Source organism: Emydura macquarii, unplaced genomic scaffold (genome assembly GCF_026122565.2).
Source record: "Emydura macquarii macquarii isolate MOO-44397 ecotype Brisbane River unplaced genomic scaffold, CSIRO-AGI_Emac_v2 contig_2897, whole genome shotgun sequence".
NCBI classification, from domain to species: Eukaryota; Metazoa; Chordata; order Testudines; family Chelidae; genus Emydura; species Emydura macquarii.
The window spans coordinates 45,752,155-45,774,783 of record NW_027133034.1 but is presented as its reverse complement, the minus strand read 5'-3'; the positions used below and the strand labels follow the sequence as shown (position 1 = coordinate 45,774,783).

The window sequence follows — 22,629 nt, the reverse complement described above, 5'->3', positions numbered from 1 at the left end:
ATGAAAGGCTGACAATTTTCCAGGATTACACCAAGGACCTGTGGGGAAAAAGGGCTAAATTCAATAGACCAAGAGCCCTAGCCAAAGGAGGATTGGGGTTGGACTACTTCAATTCCTTCCATGCTACTTCCAAAGTTAAAAAGGAAGACAAGATACTTAGTTTTATGACAGTAGAATAAGATGAAAGATAACTAATCTCACTACAGCAAAAGACCCCTGCAGAAGATAGACAAGATGCTTTAAAAATTTTTACGAGATCAGTCACTGCAGTGTTGGAATTCAGTTTTTCAATCTAGGAACAAACTGTACAGGGCAAATCCACCATTTATTTTGTCCCTCTCTTCCCCTTAGTTTCATTTTTTGAACTTCTTGGGTTTCAGCACCAGAGGGAGCCAGCAAAAGAGCAAGTAGATGGAGGGAAGGATCTTATCTCTTGTTGTATTTTTGACCTTCCATCCAAATTCAGGAAGCAGCTATGGGCTCTGGCTACTACTGTGGTTAGCAGCCTGGAGTGCTTACAATATGGATGTACCTGCTTTGCCTGCATCCACCCTATCTCTCTGTGATTCCAGTCACCAAGAGGACAACTACCTTTGAGCCTCTCTCTCTAAGCAAGTCATTGAAATAAACCTGGGGACTTTTTAAACCCATGGAGTGGTATGGTTCAACAGGGAAGTGTGTGTTTTTGTGTTTTCCTGTCTGAGACTCTCTCCCAACTAGTACCTTTTCTAACCACCACCACCCCTTTTTGTTTCATCCCCATCTAATTTCCAAGTTTATAATAAATCTGGAATTCAATCCATTTGATTGAAATCAATCTGTTTGCCCTAAAGGTACACTTATACCGATCTAAACAATGTAATGACAATTTCAGTTTAGTGATGAATCTTTTCAATTCCCCTGTAAAGAAATCTGATCTTCTAAAATCCTATCCAAAAATAATTATTGGTTATGAGTCACTAAATTACTGAGAATGTGTTATGAGACTGTCAGGTATTTTCTCAATGTTCGTTCAGGTTCTTAAATGAGTTGAAATAAATGTTATGCTGACTGTGATGGGGTTGACTTTATTGGGCAATAGCATTCATATAATCCAGTGTGGACAAGGCTCTAGGAAGCAAAGTTTAGGCAGAACTGTTCTGCTAATGAACCCTTATCTGCAAATGATCCACTAGTGTTGGAATAAGGATATTTTAAACAATGTGTGTAACTTTCTTATATATCCACTGTAGATTTAAGATTAGATGCCAGCCTTCTTCCCCCTTCCACACCCTTTTTCTTTTTTGTGACTAGTGCAGAAACCATGCTTTCCCTTGATAGACTATTTCTGCTTCATAAAGTTAAACGGAAACCATTTGGGTGGTTTTTTTGGAATGGAGGAGGAGAAAAGAGTGAGTGATGAGGCCACTCCTTGTAAAACTCCTGGACTTTGGTCTTCTTTCAGTTTGGATAGTGTGACGGGGCCAGCCCTGACGGCTATAGGAGGGTGCTGGAAGGCATATATATCAGCCCCAGGCATAGCAAATCCCTGTTCCCTGGGTAATCCAGCTGGGTCTACTCCAGGGCAATTAGGCCAATTAGGCCAGCTGAGGCCAATCAAGGAGCTTGCCCCAGCAGTTAAAAGCCTCCCAGTCAGGCAGATGGGGGCAGCTGAGAGGGAGTTGAGTGGAGGAGCAGAGTAGAGCTGCTACAAGGCATGGAGTCAGTGGAGGAGCGGAGCAGAGCTGCTGCTAGGTGTGGAGCTGGTGGAAGAGCTAGTGTGGATGTGGCGAGAGCACCCAGCCACGGGAGTTAAGAAGGAGCCTGTCCAGGCAAGACCAGAGGACGCCGGCCCCAAAGAGACTGAAGGAGGACCACAAGCCAGGGGGGCTACAGATGAGCGACCCAGGGAAGGTAGTAGCCCCTGGACTAAGCTGTTTGAGGCTACTCCTCGCAGGGTCCCTGGGTTGGGGCCCAGGGTAGAGGGCGGGACCGGCCTCCCCCGTCTTCCCCCCACTCCCACCCAGTCACACCACCGGCATAGCTGTAGGGAGCGCAGACTCACAGGGCCAAACAGGCCCACCTCGCCACAACAGGTTATGTAGGTTTGTGATCTTTAGTCAGTTTTCATCACTATCTTTTTCTCAGTTTTTCTATTGCCCACATTATACCAACCTTTTTTCCTTTTTCTGGTGTGCCTTACCCTCTCCCCTTTCCCTCCCTCTCATGTCCCCGGAACAGTGCGTGGGAAACCAGATACACTTTTCCTGGATCTGGAACTAACATTGGCCCAAGCAATGACTCTATGGAGACACTTGATAAAGAGATATTTGACCTAAGAACTCCTTCTAGCTAATATCTAAATTGTGTTCCCTGGAACACTAAAGGGGTGAATCACTGACTAAAAAGAATAAGTATCACTCATCTGAAAATACTGAAAGCAGGTATCTTCCTATAGGAGACCCATCTTAATGACTTGCAGGCAGAGAAATTTAGGAGGGATGGATAGGGGAGGAGTGTTTAACAATTTCTTCTCCGCAGCCAAAAGTATAGAGATATTGTTTTACAAAAGATGACACAGTCTAGATGTAAATAAAGATGAGGAAGGTAGATGGTTTTGATTTTTTTGTTTTTTTTGCTGGTGAAGACTAAGATCTCACTCTGTGTACCTTAATCTATATGGACCAACAAAAAGTTATCCAAGTTTTTTCAAAATTAATTACTATGCTACTAGAATAAATCATCATACCAGGAGATTTTAATGGGGCATTGGACTTTTGTTTGGGTGGGGGGGACAAATCAGGCTGGCCTCACTATACACAGTCACATGCTAGGAAGATTATAAAAGGTTATATAGAAGAACTGGGTTAAAAGAAGTATGGCAGTTGTAGAACTGGGGTTAAAAGTATGGCAGTTGTAGAACTGGGGTTTGTGAAAAGGATCTTACTTTGTTTTCCCTCTTCCCCTATGCACATTCACAAATAGATTTTTCTGATTTCTAGGAATTTGGTAGACTTCATGCTTAATAATAAAAACAAATTTATTATCTCTCATCATGCCTAATGATAGTACAATTTTCCCCTCCTGATACAAATTGGACTTGTGAAAGATGGAGACTGAACTCCTTGTGGACGTACCCCTGGAACCGGGGAGCAGCGTCCGGGTTTTCCCTTCTCTGGGTCCTCCTCAGAGGGGGGGCTACCCCTCCCGGCTACCTCCCACCGGGAGCAGTCTTGTGCCCCTTTCAGGGCAAGCAGTTTATGCACCAGGCCCCCAGGCCGGGCTGACAAAGCAGGCAGTTTATGCACCAGGCCCGGCTGGCAAAGCAGGCGAGCAAGCCGCTCTCTGGAACAGCACGGCGGGGAAGGCTTCCTCGCGGAGGATAGGGAAGGGGGGAGGGGGACGCAGGCCCGCCCGTCTCCACTGTGTCCCAGCCCAGGGCCCTTGCAGTGGCAACGGCGTTTGCCACTGGGTCGGCAGGGCTCCGGCCGCAACACACCGCCCGGGTTGCCCCGACTCAGCCACTAATGTGTGGTGATCCCTGGGCTTCTTCCTCCCCGAAACCCCCGGTACCTGCCTCCTCTGGGTCGCTGAGGTTTGATAGACCTGCTAGGCCCTCCTCGTCCACAGGCAGCAGCTCAGGTAGCTCCATCGGCTCATCTTTGGAGGGTAGCTCCTCCAGGTCCTGCGGTCCCCATGCCTGGGGCAGGGCCGGTAGGTTCTCGGGGTCCCAGGCTCAGCACTGCTCTGGCAGGTCCGCTTCCGGCTCACAAGCCCCGGGTGTCTCCGGGGGGTTCTCCTCAGGCTCGTAGTCCGCAGGGAGCCCCGACGGGCCTTCTTCCGGCTTCCAGGCCGTGGGGGTCTCTGGTGGGCCCTCCAACTCCCAGGCCGTAGGGTACCTGGGGGAGGCCTCGGTCAATCCCCAGGCTGGGTTTAAGGCCGACCACTCTCTCTCAGCGCAGCTCCCCAGCCCAGCCTTCACTAGGAGCTCCAGAGGAGACACGGCCGTCTCCTGCCAACTGAGCTCACCGGCCTGGCTCTTAAAGGCCTAGCTCCGCCCCCCCCTGCTTCCAGTCAGGTGGGGCCACTGGGGCCTTTAAAGGCCTAGACCCGCCCCCTTGCTTCCAGTCAGGGGTTTCCCTGGGGCAGGCCTCTGTCAGCCAGGGTGGGTCTGGCTCCCTTTCTGGGTCCTTCTCAGAGGGGGACCACCCCTCCCGGCTACACTCCTCTTATGAAAAATAAACATTTTCAGAACTATGTCACAGAAGAAGTGTTTTCTTCTAAACAAATGACACCAGAAAGCTCCTGATCCACCCTTTAGGCTACACTAATAGCTTTTATTAAGGGCAGGATCATTTCCTACTCAGCAGATAGGAAGAGGGCTAGCTAGGCTTAGTTCCTGGAATTAACCAAACAATTCAAAGCTATGGATTTAGAATGTGCAAACTACCCGTGTCAAGAAAATCTTAAAGTAACTTATCTTTTGGTATGAAGTAAATTGGCTTACTTTAGCACAAGCTGAATTTTGCTCTTTTGATACTCAACACCCGTACTGGGAGTCCGGACAATGTGAGGAAAATTCTCACATACAGATTGAAAGTGAAATGTCAAAGAACAAGGGCAGGTTCTTACTAATCAGTGATCAGTTTTTGAAATTCTCTCAATTTCTTTAAAATAATGATTCACCACCTGACCCAAAAGAACTGAATAATTTTGTTAAAACTCTTAACCTCCCATAAATCTCAGAAGAATAGCAGGCCAGGCTGGCATTGGCCTCTCCCTTGTAATCCGAGGAAATAATCAAGGTCCTGGAGGAAATTAGTCTGGGCAAGACTCTCAGCCCTGATGGACTATTGATCGAATTCCATCAAAGTTTCAAAGATGTTCTGACCCCTAAACTGTTATACGTTTATGAAGATGCCTTAAAGAAAGGTATGTTACCTCTTTCTGTGTGGGAAATCCTAACTAGTATACTACTAAAATTGGGTAAGGATGTGCAAAAGTATAACAGCTACCCATCTCTTTAATCAATATAGATATAAAAATACTGGCCAAGAGGCTTGAAAAAGTAAAGAGTGATATACTTCACCCTAATCAAGAGGGATTTATTTTAAGATGGCATGGGTCAGATAACATACATCAGTTGATGAAAGTTATGGCATTCCATCAATATTCTAGAAATTCCCATGCAATCATTTCATTCGATCCATAGAAGCGCCTTTGACAAGAGTGAACTGGTGATATGCTTCTTACCCTAGATACATTTGGGTTGAGGAAATCCTTCCTTTCATGGATAAAGCTGTTATATTCCAAACTTAACTCTCATACCATAACACATAGCACAATCTATCTCTCTCTCGCTCTCCCTCTCTCTCATCCCTGCCCGTTTTGATCTGTTTTGGGGAACTAGACAAGGATACCCTTTCTCTTCTTGCTGTTTAGTCTAGCATTAGAACCATTGGCAGCACTAATTAGGGAATGAACACCAAAGTATTCAAGGGATCAAATCAGGGACTCTGCAGACAAAAATCTTTCTGTATGCAGATGACCTACTCCTATTTAATAAAAAAATCAGGGTCAATCTATCCTAGAAACAATAGATAAGTTTGGCAAACTCTCTGGCTAAAAAAATTAGGAGAAATTGATAGAAACAAAGATCTCATTGGATTTAGTTGAAAGTGGCTTTTTCATAGTGACATTTAGATGACAACTGGAAAATCTCAGCTATTTTGGCATCCTGTTACTCAAGGAAATTTAAAAACCTAGCCTCATGAATCATGCAATTAGCAAATTATTTAAATAGATGGCAGGCACTACCTCTCTTCCTGTGGGGACAAATAAACATAATTAAAATGAAACCTTTTTATTCTCAATTCCCTTCATATCCCTATTCCTCCTTATTTGACCAAAATTGACAAAACGTTTAAGTCCTTTTTGTGGGGTGCTGGTAACAACCCAAAATTCCCTTACAAGATGGCAGCTCCCTATCAAAACAGCAGGTTTTAGATTTCCCAATTTTAAACTTCACTATCAGGCAATAATTCTTAGCCAAGCAGCACCGGGACTCATTCTCTCATGCTGCAGAGGCTCTGACTGGCTCCATCTGGAAGCAGAAATGGTTGTTCCTTCACCCCTTTCCAATGTGCTGCACTCTGATTACTATCAATTCCCAATCAAACAACTTCAGCTATTATGGCAGTCAGAAATATTTGGCATATGATGGCTACTAAATTTAAAATCACCCCCTTCTATATAACAAGGCCTTTAGCTGGGATAACTCAAAACTTTGTATAGCAGACAACTGCATCATTTAGCCAGATAGGATCAGGAAAGGGATTTTGACCATCAGTCAACTTGCTGAAAATGATATCTTTCTCCTTTTACAATATTAAAAGACAAGTTCAATCTAGAGACTAAGAAGCAATGGCAATATATTCAATTTAAACATTCCATCTCTCAGCTGTTTGGCCCACTGCTTTCACTATCCTTGATCCAGCTGACCTGCTTTCATTTCTCCAAATATTATCCAGATTGCCAAGACCTATGGCAACACTCCATGCACACTTGGCCAGCAAATTTGAATTAAACATGGATTCCCTAAAAAAGATATAGGAGGAGGAACCAGGCCAGTTTTTCTCTACTAACCAATGGAAACAAATTTCAGCCAGTGTCCAAACCATTCCTTAGATTTCCATTTAAAATTAATCCAGCAAAAAAATCATATGGAGGCTGCACTGGACCCCTCTCTGACTGTTCAGAAATAGGGGCTACTAAATCAGATTAATTTGGTGCTGTGATTCTGCAGGTGCTAATTTAATCCATACTCTCCTATACTTCTGTTTTGGGCAGAACTTCATTGCAGAGTTACATTTAGCTTGTAACAATTTTATAGGAAAAAAATTAACATTAAACCTAATGGATATTAATTGGAAGCGGAATAATTCTGAAACTTCAGCTCAGCAGAGCACTAATAATTGCTAAAAGACTAGTACTACTAAATGGAAATCCAAAAAGCAACCACCAATTAAAGACTGGTGCAACATTGTAAGCTTTGCCACCATGAAAAGAATTAGTATACTGTAACCAGTACCCAAGAAAAATTCTTAGCAATATGGGATGCTTTCCTGGAGATATCTGAAATGATTCTGTTAAACTCAAGGAGCTCTCCTCTCTACTCACTTCCTTGCCTTGCTATCTCTATCCCTCCTCCTTTGAATTTTGCTTCTATTATGTTAATATTTTTTTAACTAGCTGGACTTTTATAAACTTTCTTCATTTGTAAATGGTGTAATACAAACATTTATTTTAACCATATATATAATTAAATGTTTCAACTGTAGCTAAGGTTAGGTAACAAATGGTTAATATATAGGAGAAGTTTGTGTGTATGCGCACGTGCGCATTCAATTAAAAAGTTGGTAGGAAAAAAGTAAAATCCTGACATCCTGGGTTTTCTTGTTGTTGCCTTCCTCTGCAGCATGGGTCACTTGCTGGTATAAATTAGAGCAAGTTGCAAAGAATCCACCATTTAAAGTCTTTAAATCATGATTTGAGGAGGGTAACTCAGCCAGAGGTTATGAGTTTATGCAGGAAGTCAGACTAGATGATCACGATAGTCTCTTCTGGTCTTAAATTCTGAATCTTATGAGCTGCTTGCCGTTTATGAACAAGGCTTGTAATATATACTGAGACAGGACTCACTACTGATTTGGGGAATAATATACTTTAGTATACTAATAATACTATAATTAATTTACCTAGAGAAGAGTGTCCTACCAAACGAGGACCCACGATCAAAGGTGTACTCTGTACTGAAAGCTCTCCACACAGAAAAAATTGTAAGTGATGTAACCATGTTTATTTTTTCATATATTTTTAATAATAAAATAGTCATAGTAATAGTGATTACTTTGCTTGTCTTTATTTGTGGTGTCCCAAAAGGCATGGAAAGAATCACATGTAACTAAAATAGTGAGAGTCTCCATCCCTGAATTGACACTGAAGACAATTATTAAGATTTGGCCTACAATTTCTTATTTCTTTAGACTATCCATTTTTAATAATTTTGTAGTAATTTTGGAGATAAAATTACTTGGTGCTCAGCAACTTGAAACACCATTTTTTACCTCAACTTATCCTATATATTGCCTTATTTATACCTATATTATATGGTTGTTTTGAGGCTTAATGTTTAAAGCACTTTGAGATCCTTTTCTCTGTATGTCTTTGAAACAGATCTTTCTAGAATTGATATGTTACATTGCTTTAGGGCAGCGGTTCTCAACTGGTGGTACGCGAAAAGGGGCAAACGGCGGAAGGGTTTCGGTGGAGGGCATTGTTCCCCCCATGTAACCCGCCACCGCTGCAAATGCCTCCTCCCCCGGCCGCAAGTCCCCCCCCCCCTTTTTTTCCCGAGGGAAAAAAGTTGAGAACCGCTGCTTTAGGGTATAAATTCTGCTAACACAATCATTGTCGTTACCAATCCAAACTATGTTAAGGTGAAACTATACCATTATTTTTCTTGTCCTATTGTCCTTTGCTTTTATCCTGTCCATCCTGCTATCATAAATTATCCTCTAACTTATAGTGACAGAACTGAGAGGGGGGAAAGAGAGAGAGAATAATGCCATTGCCTAGAAGGCAATTCAAAAGCTTTCAAAAATTTCCAGGTGGTTTTGTCTTGTCCTCCCATCCAAGCCCAGCACCGGGTAGCTGTGCAGTGCAAGCTCCTTGCAAAAAGGCCAAGGTACTCTTTTGCGGTGTCAGATGACTGTGTCCTGTTGTGCAGAAGAAAAGGTTGAACATTCATGCGCAGAACCTGGTGAAAACCCATCGACTCCCTGAACTATAGTTTAATATCCTGTAATGCCCAGTGTCTGAGGTGGACTGGGGGCAGTCCAGAACAGTAATCAAGTGTGCACAGGGGACTGGATAGCCTGCAGGACGGTCCATATCAGAAGCAGCCTGGGGCAGTGTTCAGTAGCCAGAAGATCCAATCCAAGGGACCAGGTTCGTGGGTTAGGGAGGCAAGGTTGGATGAGGCAACAAAGCAGGGTCAGGTGAGTCAGTCTGGGGAGGAACCAGTAGTCATTAGTCTGTTGTGCAGAGAGCTTCCTGTTCTTGTTGGGGCCTTTATAGGGTCCACGTACCCAGTGAATGTGCTGAATGAAGTTGATGTGAGGCAAATGCATTTGGAGGGGGGAGGAGCAGGAAGAGGAAATGGTCATTAACTCATCTGACCCTAGATCTGGCTCCTGGAAGAAGACATGAGAACCCTGGTGTGGGCTTCACCCACTCCAATAAGGTTGGAGTTGCCCTGTATGGTACATTTACCACAAGTGGTTAAGCTGTCTACTGGTGAGACGTGTCAGTACAGTTGAGGCAAGTGCAATACCGAAGCTGTTTGGAAAAACACCTCTCCTAACTTATTGTACAAAAAGGAGAGTTATATTGTGATGTTCTTCCTATGTCAGTTCATCTCTGTAAAACTAATTGCCATGCAGTCTCTCCAGTTTTTCTGGGGCATAAAAGGGCTGATCCAAAGGCCACTGAAATCAGTGGAGTATTTTCATTGTCTTAAATGAGCTTTAAATCAGGCCTTTTTGCACAGAATACAATTTGTTTCACATATTCAGAATGGGAAGAAAATACTCATGACCTGTTGGTCAGAGAAGTTATTGACATTTTACAAATGCCATATTACATTTCAGATTGAAATTGAGATATAAGAACTCGTGCAAGAAATTTCAGTACTTGGCCTAAATGAAACAGGCAATGGATGCATTTTGGTCACACTTTGTACAGACTCTTGTATACTGATAAAAGCAAAAAAGAAATTAGACACTTAACTACTTAATTTAATTTATTGTATGATCTGTTATTAAAATATTTTAATAAATGTTCACATTTTGCAAGAAAGTACACTTGGCAAGTTTATAGCACAGCTCAAGTAACTGTAACTTGTTAAAGTCAAAAGCATTTTAGTAATTCCATGATATTTAAATGCCCTTAAACATGAAGGAAATCTGAAGACAAGAACCAATTTGAGAAACAGGTTTTAAAATGGAACATTCATTTATTGGTTAGACTTGCATACAGAATTGAATCCAATATTTAAAGAGTTAGGTACATTGCAAAATCCCCAAATAGTGATTTTTTCCCCCCGCTCTCCAGCATTTAAAAACAAATGGTTATAATGTATTAAAATAAAATAACTTTCCTCTTTCTGTGTACATTCCATTAAAATGACTGAAAAAATGGGCTAATTCTCCTCTGCCTTCCAGAGATTTAATGGCAGTGTAATTTCATTTACTTAAATAGGATCACTCTTGGTTTTTGGTTTTTTACACCATTGAACTAAGTTGAGAATTGGACCTAATGTTGTCCTATGAAGATAACTAGCTGATTAATAAAATAGAAAATTACTTACCCATCACCAAAAATACCATCTCATTGGAATCTTACTCTTGGGTCTTGTGCTCCCAGCGTGGTAGGTACAGGGATGAACTCCCCTAACATGAAAGACTTTTGACTGCCTGAAGTAGCTCAGTAGAAGACACAATAGCAGTTCAGTTACAGGTACCAGTACCTCAGGTTCCTTCTAGCCAGTTTCTGAAGTGCTAAGGACATACAATTTCTTCCTATAAGCCAACTGTAAAAATTATTTATTCCCCAAGCTTTCTCTCCTCTCTCTAGATTACCGAAAATCCCCAGCTCAGCAGCTAGTATCAAGAGCCCAGGAATGCCCTAGCAGAGCTGACCCCTGGGGCAACAGCCACTGCTCTCTGCCCTGCCTTGCAGCCAGAGAGCAGGAGCTGCTGCCAGAGGAGACTGCTCTGAAGGCAGCACTGCCCGCCAGTAGCAATGGAGAAGATTACTACTTTGCTGTTGCTGGAGGACAGTGCTGCCTGCACAAGTCAGAGACAAATGCCCAGTTTTGGCAAAAAAGTAGGCACAGCCAGGACAGAGCTGAAAAAGGGGACTGTCCTGGCCAAAACGGTCACCCTATCTTCAAGTCATCAGGGCCTGATAAAAGACATCCTAGAATACTCAAGGAACTGACTGAGGAAATATCTGAACTATTAGTGATTATCTTTGAGAAGACATGGAAGGAGGGAAAGATTCCAGAGGACTGGAAAATGGCACTATATTTGCCCATCTATGAAAAGGGGAATAAAGACAACTCAATGAATTACAGCTCAGTCAGCTTAATTTCAGTACTTCAGTCAGAAACATAATTGAGCAAATAATTAAGCAATCCATTTGAAAACACCAAGAAGATAATAAGATAAGTAACAGCATAGATTTGTTGAAAATAATTCATGTCAAACCAACTTAATAACTTCGACAGGGTAACAAGCCTTGTGGCTAGGGGTGAAAATAATAGATGTGTATATTTTGATTATGATTAAGGCTTTTGATACTGTCTCGCATGACTTTCTCATAAACAAACTAGGGGAATACAACCTAGATGGAGCTACTAGAGGGTGGGTGCATAGCTGGTTGGAAAACCATTCACAGAGAGTAGTTATCAGTGGTTCACAGTCAAGCTGGAAGGGTTTATCAAGTGATGTCCCACAGAGTACTAATTCTGGGTCCAGTTCTGTTCAATAGCTTCATCAATGATTTAGATAATGGCAGAGAGAGTATACTTACAAAGTTTGCAGATGACACCAAGCTGGGAGGAGGTGCAAGTGCTTTGGAGGATAGGATTAAAATTCAAAATGATCTGGACAAACTGGAGAAATGGGCTGAAGTAAATGGTATGAAATTCTATAAGGACAAATGCAAAGTACTCCAAGTAGGATGGAAAAATCAGTTGTAAACATACAAAATGGGAAATGACTGCCTAGGGAGGAGTACTGTGGAAAGGATCTGGGGGTCATAGTAAAGCACAAGCTAAATATGAGTCAACAGTGGCTGCAAAAAAAGCAAACATGATTCTGGGATGTATTACCAAGCATGTTGTAAGCAAGAAACAAAAAGTAATTCTTTCATTCTATTCCACACTGCTTTGGTCTCAACTGGAGTAATGTCCAGTTCTGGGCACCATATTAAAGGAAAAGATGTGGACAAATTAGAGAAGGTCCAGAGAAGAGCAACAGAAGCAATTCAAGGTCTAGAAAACATGAGTATGAGGGAATATTGAAAAAAAACTGGTTTTGTTTAGTCTGGTGAAGAGAAGACTGAGTGGGGACATGATAATAAATACATTAACCTCTGAGGATGGGACAAGAAGCAATGGGCTAAATTGCAGCAACGGTGGTTTAGGTTGGACAGTAGGAAAAACTTTGTAACTGTCAGAGAATAAACTGCCAAGAGAGGTTGTGGAATCTCCATCATTTGAGATTAAGAATAAGTTGGACCGACACCTGTTTGGGATGGTCTAGATAATGCTTGGTCCTGTCTGAGTTCAGGGGACTGGACTGGAAGTCCCAAGATTCCTGAGTCTGAACATTCCTCTGCTGTCAGCCAATACTATGAAACCCATAGGCAACTTTAATTCTGGAATTTCCTATCTTTTGAGTGTTTGACTTGCCAATTTATTCTTTTATTATTTTTTGTGTTTATAGAAGATAGTTTTCCTACCAAACTTCAAGTGACAAGAGCTTTTCATTGAAACTATGGTCTGGATCAAAAAGCTGGCTTTGATAAAGCTGTTCAGAAAAACACAAAAAAAGCACAAATACATTTTTCAGAGCAGAAGTCTATGGCCCCTGCATGATACAAAGTTAAGGAAAAATGTGATAATTATGGTTGAAGGGAGTCAAATATGGTAGAAAGAGGGAAGCAGCTCTCTACCGGGTACACTTCCCTCAATCAACAACAGTCCCTGTGTATTTGAGGTTCCATGGGATTTTAAGTGGAGTGGTCAGGGAGAAATCACTTTAGATGACACAATCACCTTTAAAACCCATATTTTCTTGTGGAAAATCCTTTTGAAGTTAATGCACTACATTAACATCAGTGGCTTCAGTGCTCATCCTAACTGTCCCAAAAGAGCTGGGGGACAGCCAGGAACTAGGAACCCATCACAATATCACCTGGCCACCCAGCCAGTCATGCTACCATGGATTAGGGGGTCCAACTCTGTGTAGAAGAGCTGATTCCATGCCCTAAAATCTGTGGGGTTTGAAGCCAGCATTTGCTAAAGACCTAGACAACCCATACCTGCTGACAGTAGGAGGGTTGAGTGAGGGCAGCTGGCTTCAGTAGTGTAACTGACATGCTCAGTCCATGTGAGCAAGCTTAATACAAGCCAAGAAGCACATTTGGAGGTGCACGTGACCCCTGTGCATCCCACCCCACACATCGCATATGGCAATAGATCCTTAAGTTCTGCATGAATGCAAACCATGCCCCGCCCCTTTCCTTTCCTTTCCTTTCCTTATCCTTCCTACAAGGGAAGAAGTATTGTGAGCTCCAGGACTACTTTATATTTTTTATCAAAAGGGATGATAGGGACTGTATGTTTATCATCTATTTGAAACTTAATTATACTGATGGCACAACTAAATAACTAACATTCATTTTTTTATTAGAAAACATTTTGTAATATTAGTTGGATTAGGACTAAAGATGCAACACCACAAATATCTACTGAATATTTCTAGAAGCAAGTATCTAGTTTCAGTATAATTCACAACCACTATGTTAATATGAATAAAATATTAATTTGTATAAACGGTGTGAAAATGAAACAAATGAAACATTTATAGACTTTTAGAAGTGAGGTGATAAAAATGCCATGAGAGCCAAATCCTAGAGTATCCATAAAATTTATATATATATATATATATATATATATATATATATATGTCTTAAGAAGTGGGAAAGAAACATACATGTTGGAAATCTTAAAGTATGACATTTTAGTCCAGCTCATGATGAAAGTTATCCATTTCTTTGTTTAATAAATGACTCCATTCTTTAATATGCAGTATTTAAAACTAATCAATAGAATTAAATTGAAGCTGTTGCTTACAAAAAACATTAATTATATATATTTTTTGTATCAGTTTTGTAGTCTGTTTTACTTTAGAATTGTAGCTATTTTGTATAATTTCCCCATATTAAGCCTGTTCTCTGCTCCTTAGGGGTTGTAACTACTACTAATGAGCTCCTGATAATAGTTCTATCAATGTAGGTAGAGGAGAATAGCTATCATACAGCCTAATTCTTCATTGCCCTGCACTTTATGTAGTCATTTACAACTGTGCAAAGTGTGTACAAACTGGGTGTAAAATGCTATCAAATCAGAATAGAAGTGTTTTGTGTCAATGACTCACAAGGTGTGGGGTCATGGAGAATCAGGTCCATAGTGTTTTAGTTTTCTATTTTGAAGTCTGTGGTGAAAATAATAAAATAAATATTTGTCAATTTGCAGATTATAGCATCAATGTAAATTTAGGTGAACACACTTATCTGCTAAAACTATGAGATTAAATTCATCCCAGAGTCCATCCAAGAGCCCCATGTTAAGGTGGTGTGGTGCAGAAGGCTTTGAGTGCTTATGTGGTGCAGAAGGCTTTGCGTGGGCTCTCTGCTTGGGGTATATTTATTCCAAATGAATCAAGCTGCAAATATGTGCATGTTGTATAGATTTGTTAATACTTCAGTGACACGTTAAAAATTCACTAGTTGCTTAATCTGTTCAGTTTGTAATGACTGCCTCCTTACCAACATTTTGTTACTTTTGAACTCCTTGGGAAAAGCAGGTGCTGTTGGAATTAGGGTCTTTTGTCCAAAAGAAACAATTCCAGAAATCTTGTTGCTAAAACTAATATCTGGAATTGGAGGATGAGGACTCACATTTAAAGGTGGAAGGAAACCTGGCCTAGTTTGGGCAATATGATCTAACGAGAGGGCTCCTGAACCTCGTCTCTCTAAAACAGCATGGTTTCTCCTGTTCAGAGGACCAGGAGGCATGTTCTCTAGCAATTCTCTGGAACTTGATAACAAGGATGGAGAAGGAGAGAGAATCTTTTTCTTTCCTAGAAGTGACTTGCTATCTTCTGTGGTAGCAGGACTCAAACTAGTAGTTAACTGAGAATCAGATCTGTAGTGATTTGCCCCTAAACTTCTTTTTTGAATAATACTTTTCAGAGTTGAAACAAATCTCATTTGGACTGAATCTGAATCCTGATCCACAGGAATTTCACTCTGGCTATGGTTTCCCTCAGCATAAAGTGACTGAGAATTTATCTCCTCATATGATAACTTTCTTGAGCCAGTTTGATCAAAGATTTTCAACAAATGAGCAGTGTCTTTTACATCAATGCTTTGGTGTCTACTAATATATCTCTTCGATAAGGGTAGACCATTGATTTTCAGAGACAGTTCTTCCTCTGGAGTTATATCCTGGAGTTCTTGTAAAGAGGAAATTTTGTTCTGATGGAACAATGAAGAAGAACTTTTTATCCAAGACTCAGAATGTAGACGCTGCACTTGTGCAAGCTTGGGTCCTGCATGTGTTAAATTGGGTTTTCTAGTAGGAGAGACTGGCTCCGATATATTTTCCATGCTTCCAGACTGATCTGGCTCTTTAAAGCTAAAAAGAGGGTTTTCTGTTTCACATGAATTTGAAAGTGGAGATAAAGATGTTTTAAGTTCTATTTCTGATGGAGATGTGCAGGCAGTTGGAGAATGGCATTCCTCAATGTCAGTAGGAGGCACATTTAAGTACTGTTTAGTTGTCTGCCTTCCAGATGGAGACTTGTCTGTTGTAATGATAATTACTTCTTTTCCTCTTGCTTTACAAGCATTTAGGAGAACTTTCAGGGTCTCTTTGTCTTCAGAGTTTACTGCATAAACAAGTGCAGAGTAACCAGAATGGTCTTGCAGACTTAGGTCAGCTCCATTTTTCAGCAACAAAGAAACCACTTCAGGGCCAGCCTTTTCCAAGCATGCATGCATCAAGGCTGTCTTTCCAGACTTGTCCTGTATATTTGGATCTGCCTTATTTTCCAGCAGATATTTAACCATTTTTGCTTTGCTGACACTCTGCTGGTCCACATGCTGTGTCTTACAAGAAATCATCAAAGGGGTTTCACCTCGGTCATTACTCTCATTAATGTATGCTCCACCTTCTAATAAAAGTCTTGTGAGGCGAAGTCTGCTTTGATAGACAGCTTTTATCAGGGAGTTCCCATCAGTTGATACCTCTATAGCTTCATCCATCATACCACCCGTCTTGCCCTTGTACTTTCCTAGCTGTTGAAAATAACGCCTAATTTTTGGAGAAAGTGAATAGGAAAAAGATTAACCAGCCTATAATTTCCCTATTTAATAGTAATTTGTGAAAAGTATATTAAAATGTAATATAATAATCTCACCATTTTCATGAACAAACACATTCAAAGTTTTTAAATATTAAATTGCATTGTCATATTAATTATCATTGTACATCTACAAGATGTAGATTTTTAAGGAACAATTGTTCCCTTTTTAATGTTCATGCTTATTCAGTAGCCTATATTCCACCCCCTATGGTATACACAAAGAGATTCTAAACTCACTTACACTAGCTTTACACTGATTTAACACATTTGAGGTTTGGTATAATTCCATTCAGACTGGAACTACTCTTAGTGTACACCAGCGGAAGCAAGGTCAGAAGTAATCCTACAGTATTTTCTCACATCAGCATTAGATACTATATCACAATCACCCACTCTTTTTAGGAAAACCACAATGCAAAAATCTATACATGAATCAAGAAAACATATAAACAAATCTGGGCAATAATGGAAGAACAAAATCAAATATTAAAACTATTTCTACCTTAAGAAATATACATTAAAGACTATTTGGAAAAATCAATAAATAACAAAATAACAATAATTTGGAGTGTACATTACCTTCCTTGTGCTGTTTTGAAAATACACTCCTTAGGCTGAAATAGCAGTAATTGGGTAACATAAAGTATGTCTCACTCATCTTGGGGCTCACTGGGCTGACAAGGCAAACTCATGGAGTAGGAATTCACTGTAATACAAACTAAAACAATGTCTACCGTGAATGAAAAATGTTTTATTCAGATTAAAGATATAAATAAAAGTATTTTAATGTTATGTTTAACTAAGGAGAAGTAAATTACTTCCCAAAAAACCCAGAAATATTAAAGTATCAATATAGATTAAACACAAAATCAAACAATTTAAAAAACTATTGAAAAAATAGTGTTTACAATTTAAGAGGAATAGTCTCAAATAACTTTTCATTTTTAAAATAATGGATTTGTTTTGTTGCAGATGACATGAACACTGTTACTTTTTTTATATAATAGCACCATATATTATGGTCTTAACTGATGTATTAATTTGGAAGTAATTTTAATTACAGTAGGACCATAAACTAGCTCCTAATGCTAGGACCAACGTCCAGTTGTGTGTGCTTCTTTTTAAAGGTCATTTGAAGTCAACAGGTGTCTAGGCATATGAGTTCCAGCTCTGCAGTTTCTCGCTGACGTCTGTTTTTGAAGTTCTTTTGTAGAAGTATGGCAACTTTCAAGTCAACTACATATGCAAACTTGACACAATCAAACTGGGTCTGAATAGGGAGTTGGAATGGTTCTCTCATTACAAGAAGTAATTGTCACTGTTCACACATTCTCATCTTCTAATCAATGGTTGGGAATAGGCCTCATCTACTCTAACTGAATGGACTTTGCTAACACCTACGCTCCCCATTGTTGTTCCTTACCCTTGAATGTATACCCCCTCTCTGATTTCTGTTTCTTGTATCTGACGAAGTGGGTTGCAGCCCACGAAAGTTTATGCCTGCAGAAATTAAATGTGTTAGTCTTTAAAGTGCTATAGGACTCTGGTTATTCTTTATTCTAGTTACAATACTCTTGATTACTGCTGAATACCAAAATTAGTAACTTTTTGGACTACAACAATATTCTTAATAATTTTACCATGTTGTTCTAGTAAAGATGAAACTGAGTTCTATTTCAAGTATACTTAAATAGTGGTTCTTCTAGTAGACTTTTCACTATATAGACATAACATTGTAATTTGTAGTATTGGACAGATAAAATGCTATTTTTCATACAAAACTTCAAGAAACAACATTAAAGTTCAACAACTCATATTTTAATGTCTAGTATGACCCAAACAATGAAGATGCTAGTAATGTTTCAGAACATAATTGAAGAAAGAAGCAATTTTCACTCATTTTTATCCCATTGAAACTTTACTCTGAATCCTGAGAATCAAAGGATGAATTTTTAATAACACTTCCAAAATGCAAGTTTCAATAAAAATCAATTTAAATAAACATCATGGAACTTCTATTGCAGGAATGTTCTTGTTCAGTTGAATTAATTCTACTTCAGCATACAATATAAATGTAAATTATCTGGTTTTAGTAAGTGGCAAAATCCAGTATCATCATATACAATGAGAGCTTTCAGTTAGATAGTTTAAAGCATTAGTGTTAATGCAGGTGCATGCTGTGCTGCCTCCTTAACATTACATTCAGTGTTTTGTGACAAGGTCAATAATAGGATGCAGTCATATATAGTAGTAGTCTTTGAAAAAGGAGCTGTCCTCCAATGTTCTTCATGATAGGGGGAAAAAAGCAAGAAACCAAGTGTTCATTTTGGAATGACATTCACTTCTGCACCGAGGGCCAGCACAAGATTTGTTCACCACATATATCCCACAGAAGCCCTATTCTGAGGACTTAAGCAATACATAGGTCTTGTGCTGGCCCTCTACACAGGGGTAAATTTCCTCTCCTCCATGAGCTCATTGGCAAAAACTGGGATGAAAAAGCATTCCAGAGTACTGTAGTTGTGTATTGCTCCAGTTGATAATGAAAGTATCTTAATTTTCATTGTTATGAAAGGTGTATTTTTGATAGATACACCCATCAGGTCTATTCTTAAATTAAATACCATCCAATAAAAACTTAAGCTTAGGTTTTCAAAACAAATTTAATAGGAATATATTTTAGGTAACAAAGGTTAGAATTTTTATTTTTTTGGTTTAAAGTTATTTTATATTTCTTTGGCATCCATAGTATGTGAGGATCTAAATAAATATAGATGATTTAACATTTATCTCACATCAACATATAAATAATAGGGCCTGAACTGCTTGCCTTACTTACATGAGTAAAAATATGTAGCACTTATTTGTACTCTACTACAGCATCAAATTGAAGCAGAGACAGACAAAGCAGCCTGGTCAAAGTCACACAGCAGGTCAGTTGTCAGAGGCAGGAACAACAGCCAGGTCCCCTGACTCACAATCTAGTCTTCTACCCACTGGAACACATTGCTTCATTATAGGTCATTTGGACTACTCACATGAGTAAAAAAAGCAGGATTTGACCTAAAGAAAACTACAATTACATTTTTCACTCAGGAAAAAAATAAATAAAAAGGAAGTATGAGGCCTGAGCATGAGATGTGATGAGCACCTAGAACTTCAAAATCAAGCACAATGTAATATAAAGAAACTGCTACAGTGATATACTGTGAACTATATAATATGGAATGAGTCTTGATTCACTCATGATGTTATGGGGCAGCTGTGGTTTGGAGAGGCCTTACTCCTAGGGGAACATAAGCATCTTCCATAAGGTGCTACCCACCCAAAATGTTCCACTAAGGGAGGAAGCTTTAAAGTGCAGCTGGCAGAGGATCCACAGTGACAGAGGCTCTATGGGAACATGCATCTCCTGGCTGCACTGAGCACACCCTTCCCTAGCCATTGGCACACCATTTGAGGCTGCATTGGTTAGCTCTGAGTCCCCTGGCAAAGAGGAGATTTTTGTGTTGCTGTTATACCCTCTTAGGTACATTTCATACCACGAGGAGCCCTGTGCTCAAGAATAGATGTATAAATATGTTTGTTTGTACCCAAAGACCACATTTCCAAAAGAAACCAAAAGATGAATTCATGATACTGTAATTCATCATATATTGGAAAGTTAAACTGGCATTACCTATCCCATAACAATAAAATATTCCTAAATCTTGTTAATTGCAGCTTTTATGTACTCTAGATCCTATCTTTTTGAGGATGCATGTCAGAATTTGCCCAGTGAACCAACAGCAACAACAGTTGTCTTTCATGGAGTCCTCAGTTGTAATTCTGATTTGGGAATCCTAGGCCTTAACCCCTTAACACATATCCTCCAATAAGAATTCCTTCAGTCATTTCAGCATAGCTAGTCAAGATTTTCTTTGTTTCTAATCATTCTAGTCTAAGGGCTTGTCTATACTACAAAAGTAAGTCGATTTAACTTGACATACAGCCACCACAGTAATTAAAGCAATGGTTCACGTCCACATTATGCTCCTTCTGTCGGGGATGTACATCCTCCCAAGAAGGACTTCCACCAACTGAACGGGGGCACTGTGCGGCTCACAGCTGGAACCTCCACCCCGACTTTGACAGCCTGAGCTGTCAGCCGGGTGCTGCTGTAAACTCTGCAGTGTAGCCATAGCCCAAGTGGATGCAGTAGGCAACTTACATCAGTGGAAGCACCATTGTACTGTAGACACTTACAGAGTTAGGTTGACATAAGCTTCCTTGTTCAACCTAACTCTGTTGTGAAGACCAGGCCTAAAGTTTGCTTGTCTTTTACTGTTTAAGAAAGCTCGGGGTGCTCCAGCCATCTTATTGAAGAGTCTCCTCCATCACAATCTTTGTGTTTTCTGTATATAATTTGAGTCACAACTTGAGTTTTCTGGAATTTGTTTTATATAACTGCAATGAATTCTCTGAGAACGGTGGTTGGGGTGTTGAGTGGAGCAGTGGGTGAGAAAATCTGCACTGGAGAGAGTAGGTGGTCTGGGGGGGCTGCAGTATGATATGCTTGCTGTGGTTTGTGCTTGTAGCATAGCATCCTGGCTTGTGACCTAACCACTTTACTCCTTTTCCTGTTTTTCCAGATCTCCCTACTCAAAGAAAATTAAATGTATCTTTAAAAAGCCACAGAGAATATGCCTGAAAGGTATAAAGCAAGCCTACAACAACAAACACATTTTAAATCCTTCCATTACCATATTTTGCCTCCCCCCTGAAAGGCCAATGATCAGAATTCGCTCTTAATCTTTGAAGTGCCTAACAATCTTGATCCAACAAAAACATCCCAAAGCATGCTGGCTTCTTTAATCCCAGTAACCTTTAGACACAGGCAGCTGCAAGATGAGCTAACAAGGCAAGGTAAAAATCAGTACAGTCTAACTGGAACCGTTCTTCAGGTTTGTGACCACATTTATTATAAATTACCATACCTAACAACATTTTGAAGTATTAAATAAAACTAATTGTATCCCCCGCCAAAAAAACCAAACCAAAACATTTCTTATTTGGGAGTGTGAGAACAGCGTTTCTACTTTATAATGTTGCAATTCTTGATTTTTCCCTATTACCTTATGCTGAAAGAGATAAAGGTAATGCACTTGCAGATCCTTTAGCAACTGAGATATTTGGACTAACGTACCATGCTTTCTTCGATAAGAGCCTGCAGGCTACAATGGTAGCTGTGTGGGCTCCTGAATAGCATTTCCATTCTTCATCACTTGAGTCAACAGAACGCTGCAGAAACAACCGGAGTGGACGTCCACATTGTATTGCAAACTGATCTACTTTGAATAAATTCCACATATATCCTTCCCAGCCGCAGAGCATAGACCTCTATCTTGGTACTGGAAGAAAAATGTAAAGGTGAATTTCGCCTGAAAACCCAGCTAAAACGTGTGAAAAACCATCTCATTTATTTCACTCCTGCATTAGCTTCATTTCGCCACTGGATCACACAATGTAATTAACATGGGAACAAACCCGATTTTATTTTTAAGAGTAACGACAAAATATCCTGTCACCCGTAATGCTTTTGGTAAAGTCAGCGAAGCGGTGGCGGGGAGAAAGATGCTCCGAAGCGAGGAGCACGGTTCTAATACGGGCAGCAAATTAAGTGGCCTTGAGCTGAAGGGTAGGATTCATCTAGATTTACAAATAGACAATGCAAATAGTGAGGCAATTCCTTAGGGCTACGCATTTTGGGCGCAGAACAAAATAATGAACGTGGTGGAGTCTTATGTCAAGGGCCAGCTAGGAAATGGGGAGTTGTCTCCAACAGCTGCTACGGAGGGGGGCGAGGGAAGCCTTTCACGGTCCGAGCAGTTTCGAATCTGATGCTTTATCCCAGCCACTTTCCGCAGCGCAGCTGGGCAGGGGGAGCGGCCGTGCACTAACTTTCGGCTATTTCCTTCCTGCGCCACCAGCAGAGTAACTGAGACACCGGAGAGAAAGGGCGAGCGCTGCAGATGCGCTGGGGAAGGGAATGGTCCCAGCAGGTCAAATGCCCAGACAGAGGCAGCCCTTAGTGCCCGCAACCCCCAGTACGCAGCAGAGCAACAACGCCCGGCGCGGGCCAGTGGGTCGGTGAGAGGAGAGCTTGGCCCCAGGGAGGGAGCGGCGCATCAGCAGGGCTCTTACCTGCGGAGCAGGCGCGTCTCAGCCCCCGGGACACAGCAGATGATGAGCCGAGCCGAGCCGCCGGTTCCTGCAGGAGCCCGTGTGCATAGGAATTCAGCGCGGCGCTGCGGAGGCAGAGCCCCTGCACGGGAGACTCCACACGCTGCTGCTCCGCCGGTTGCCCTCCCCCTGCCCCTCGCCGTCTCCG

The 22,629-nt window shown here is 40.8% G+C and overlaps 1 protein-coding gene across 1 annotated transcript; it reads right to left on the bottom strand.

Annotated features, from left to right (window-relative positions):
* Positions 1-13,828: 13,828 nt before the first annotated feature.
* Positions 13,829-21,591, bottom strand: ANKRD34B (ankyrin repeat domain 34B). The gene is made up of 3 exons (XM_067568685.1): positions 21,445-21,591; positions 16,839-16,977; positions 13,829-16,207 (listed from the first exon to the last, which is right to left on the bottom strand). The coding sequence occupies exon 3, from the start codon at positions 16,159-16,161 to the stop codon at positions 14,605-14,607; it is 1,557 nt and encodes a 518-aa protein (XP_067424786.1). The 5' UTR covers positions 16,162-16,207; positions 16,839-16,977; positions 21,445-21,591; the 3' UTR covers positions 13,829-14,604.
* Between the last annotated feature and the right edge of the window lie 1,038 nt (positions 21,592-22,629).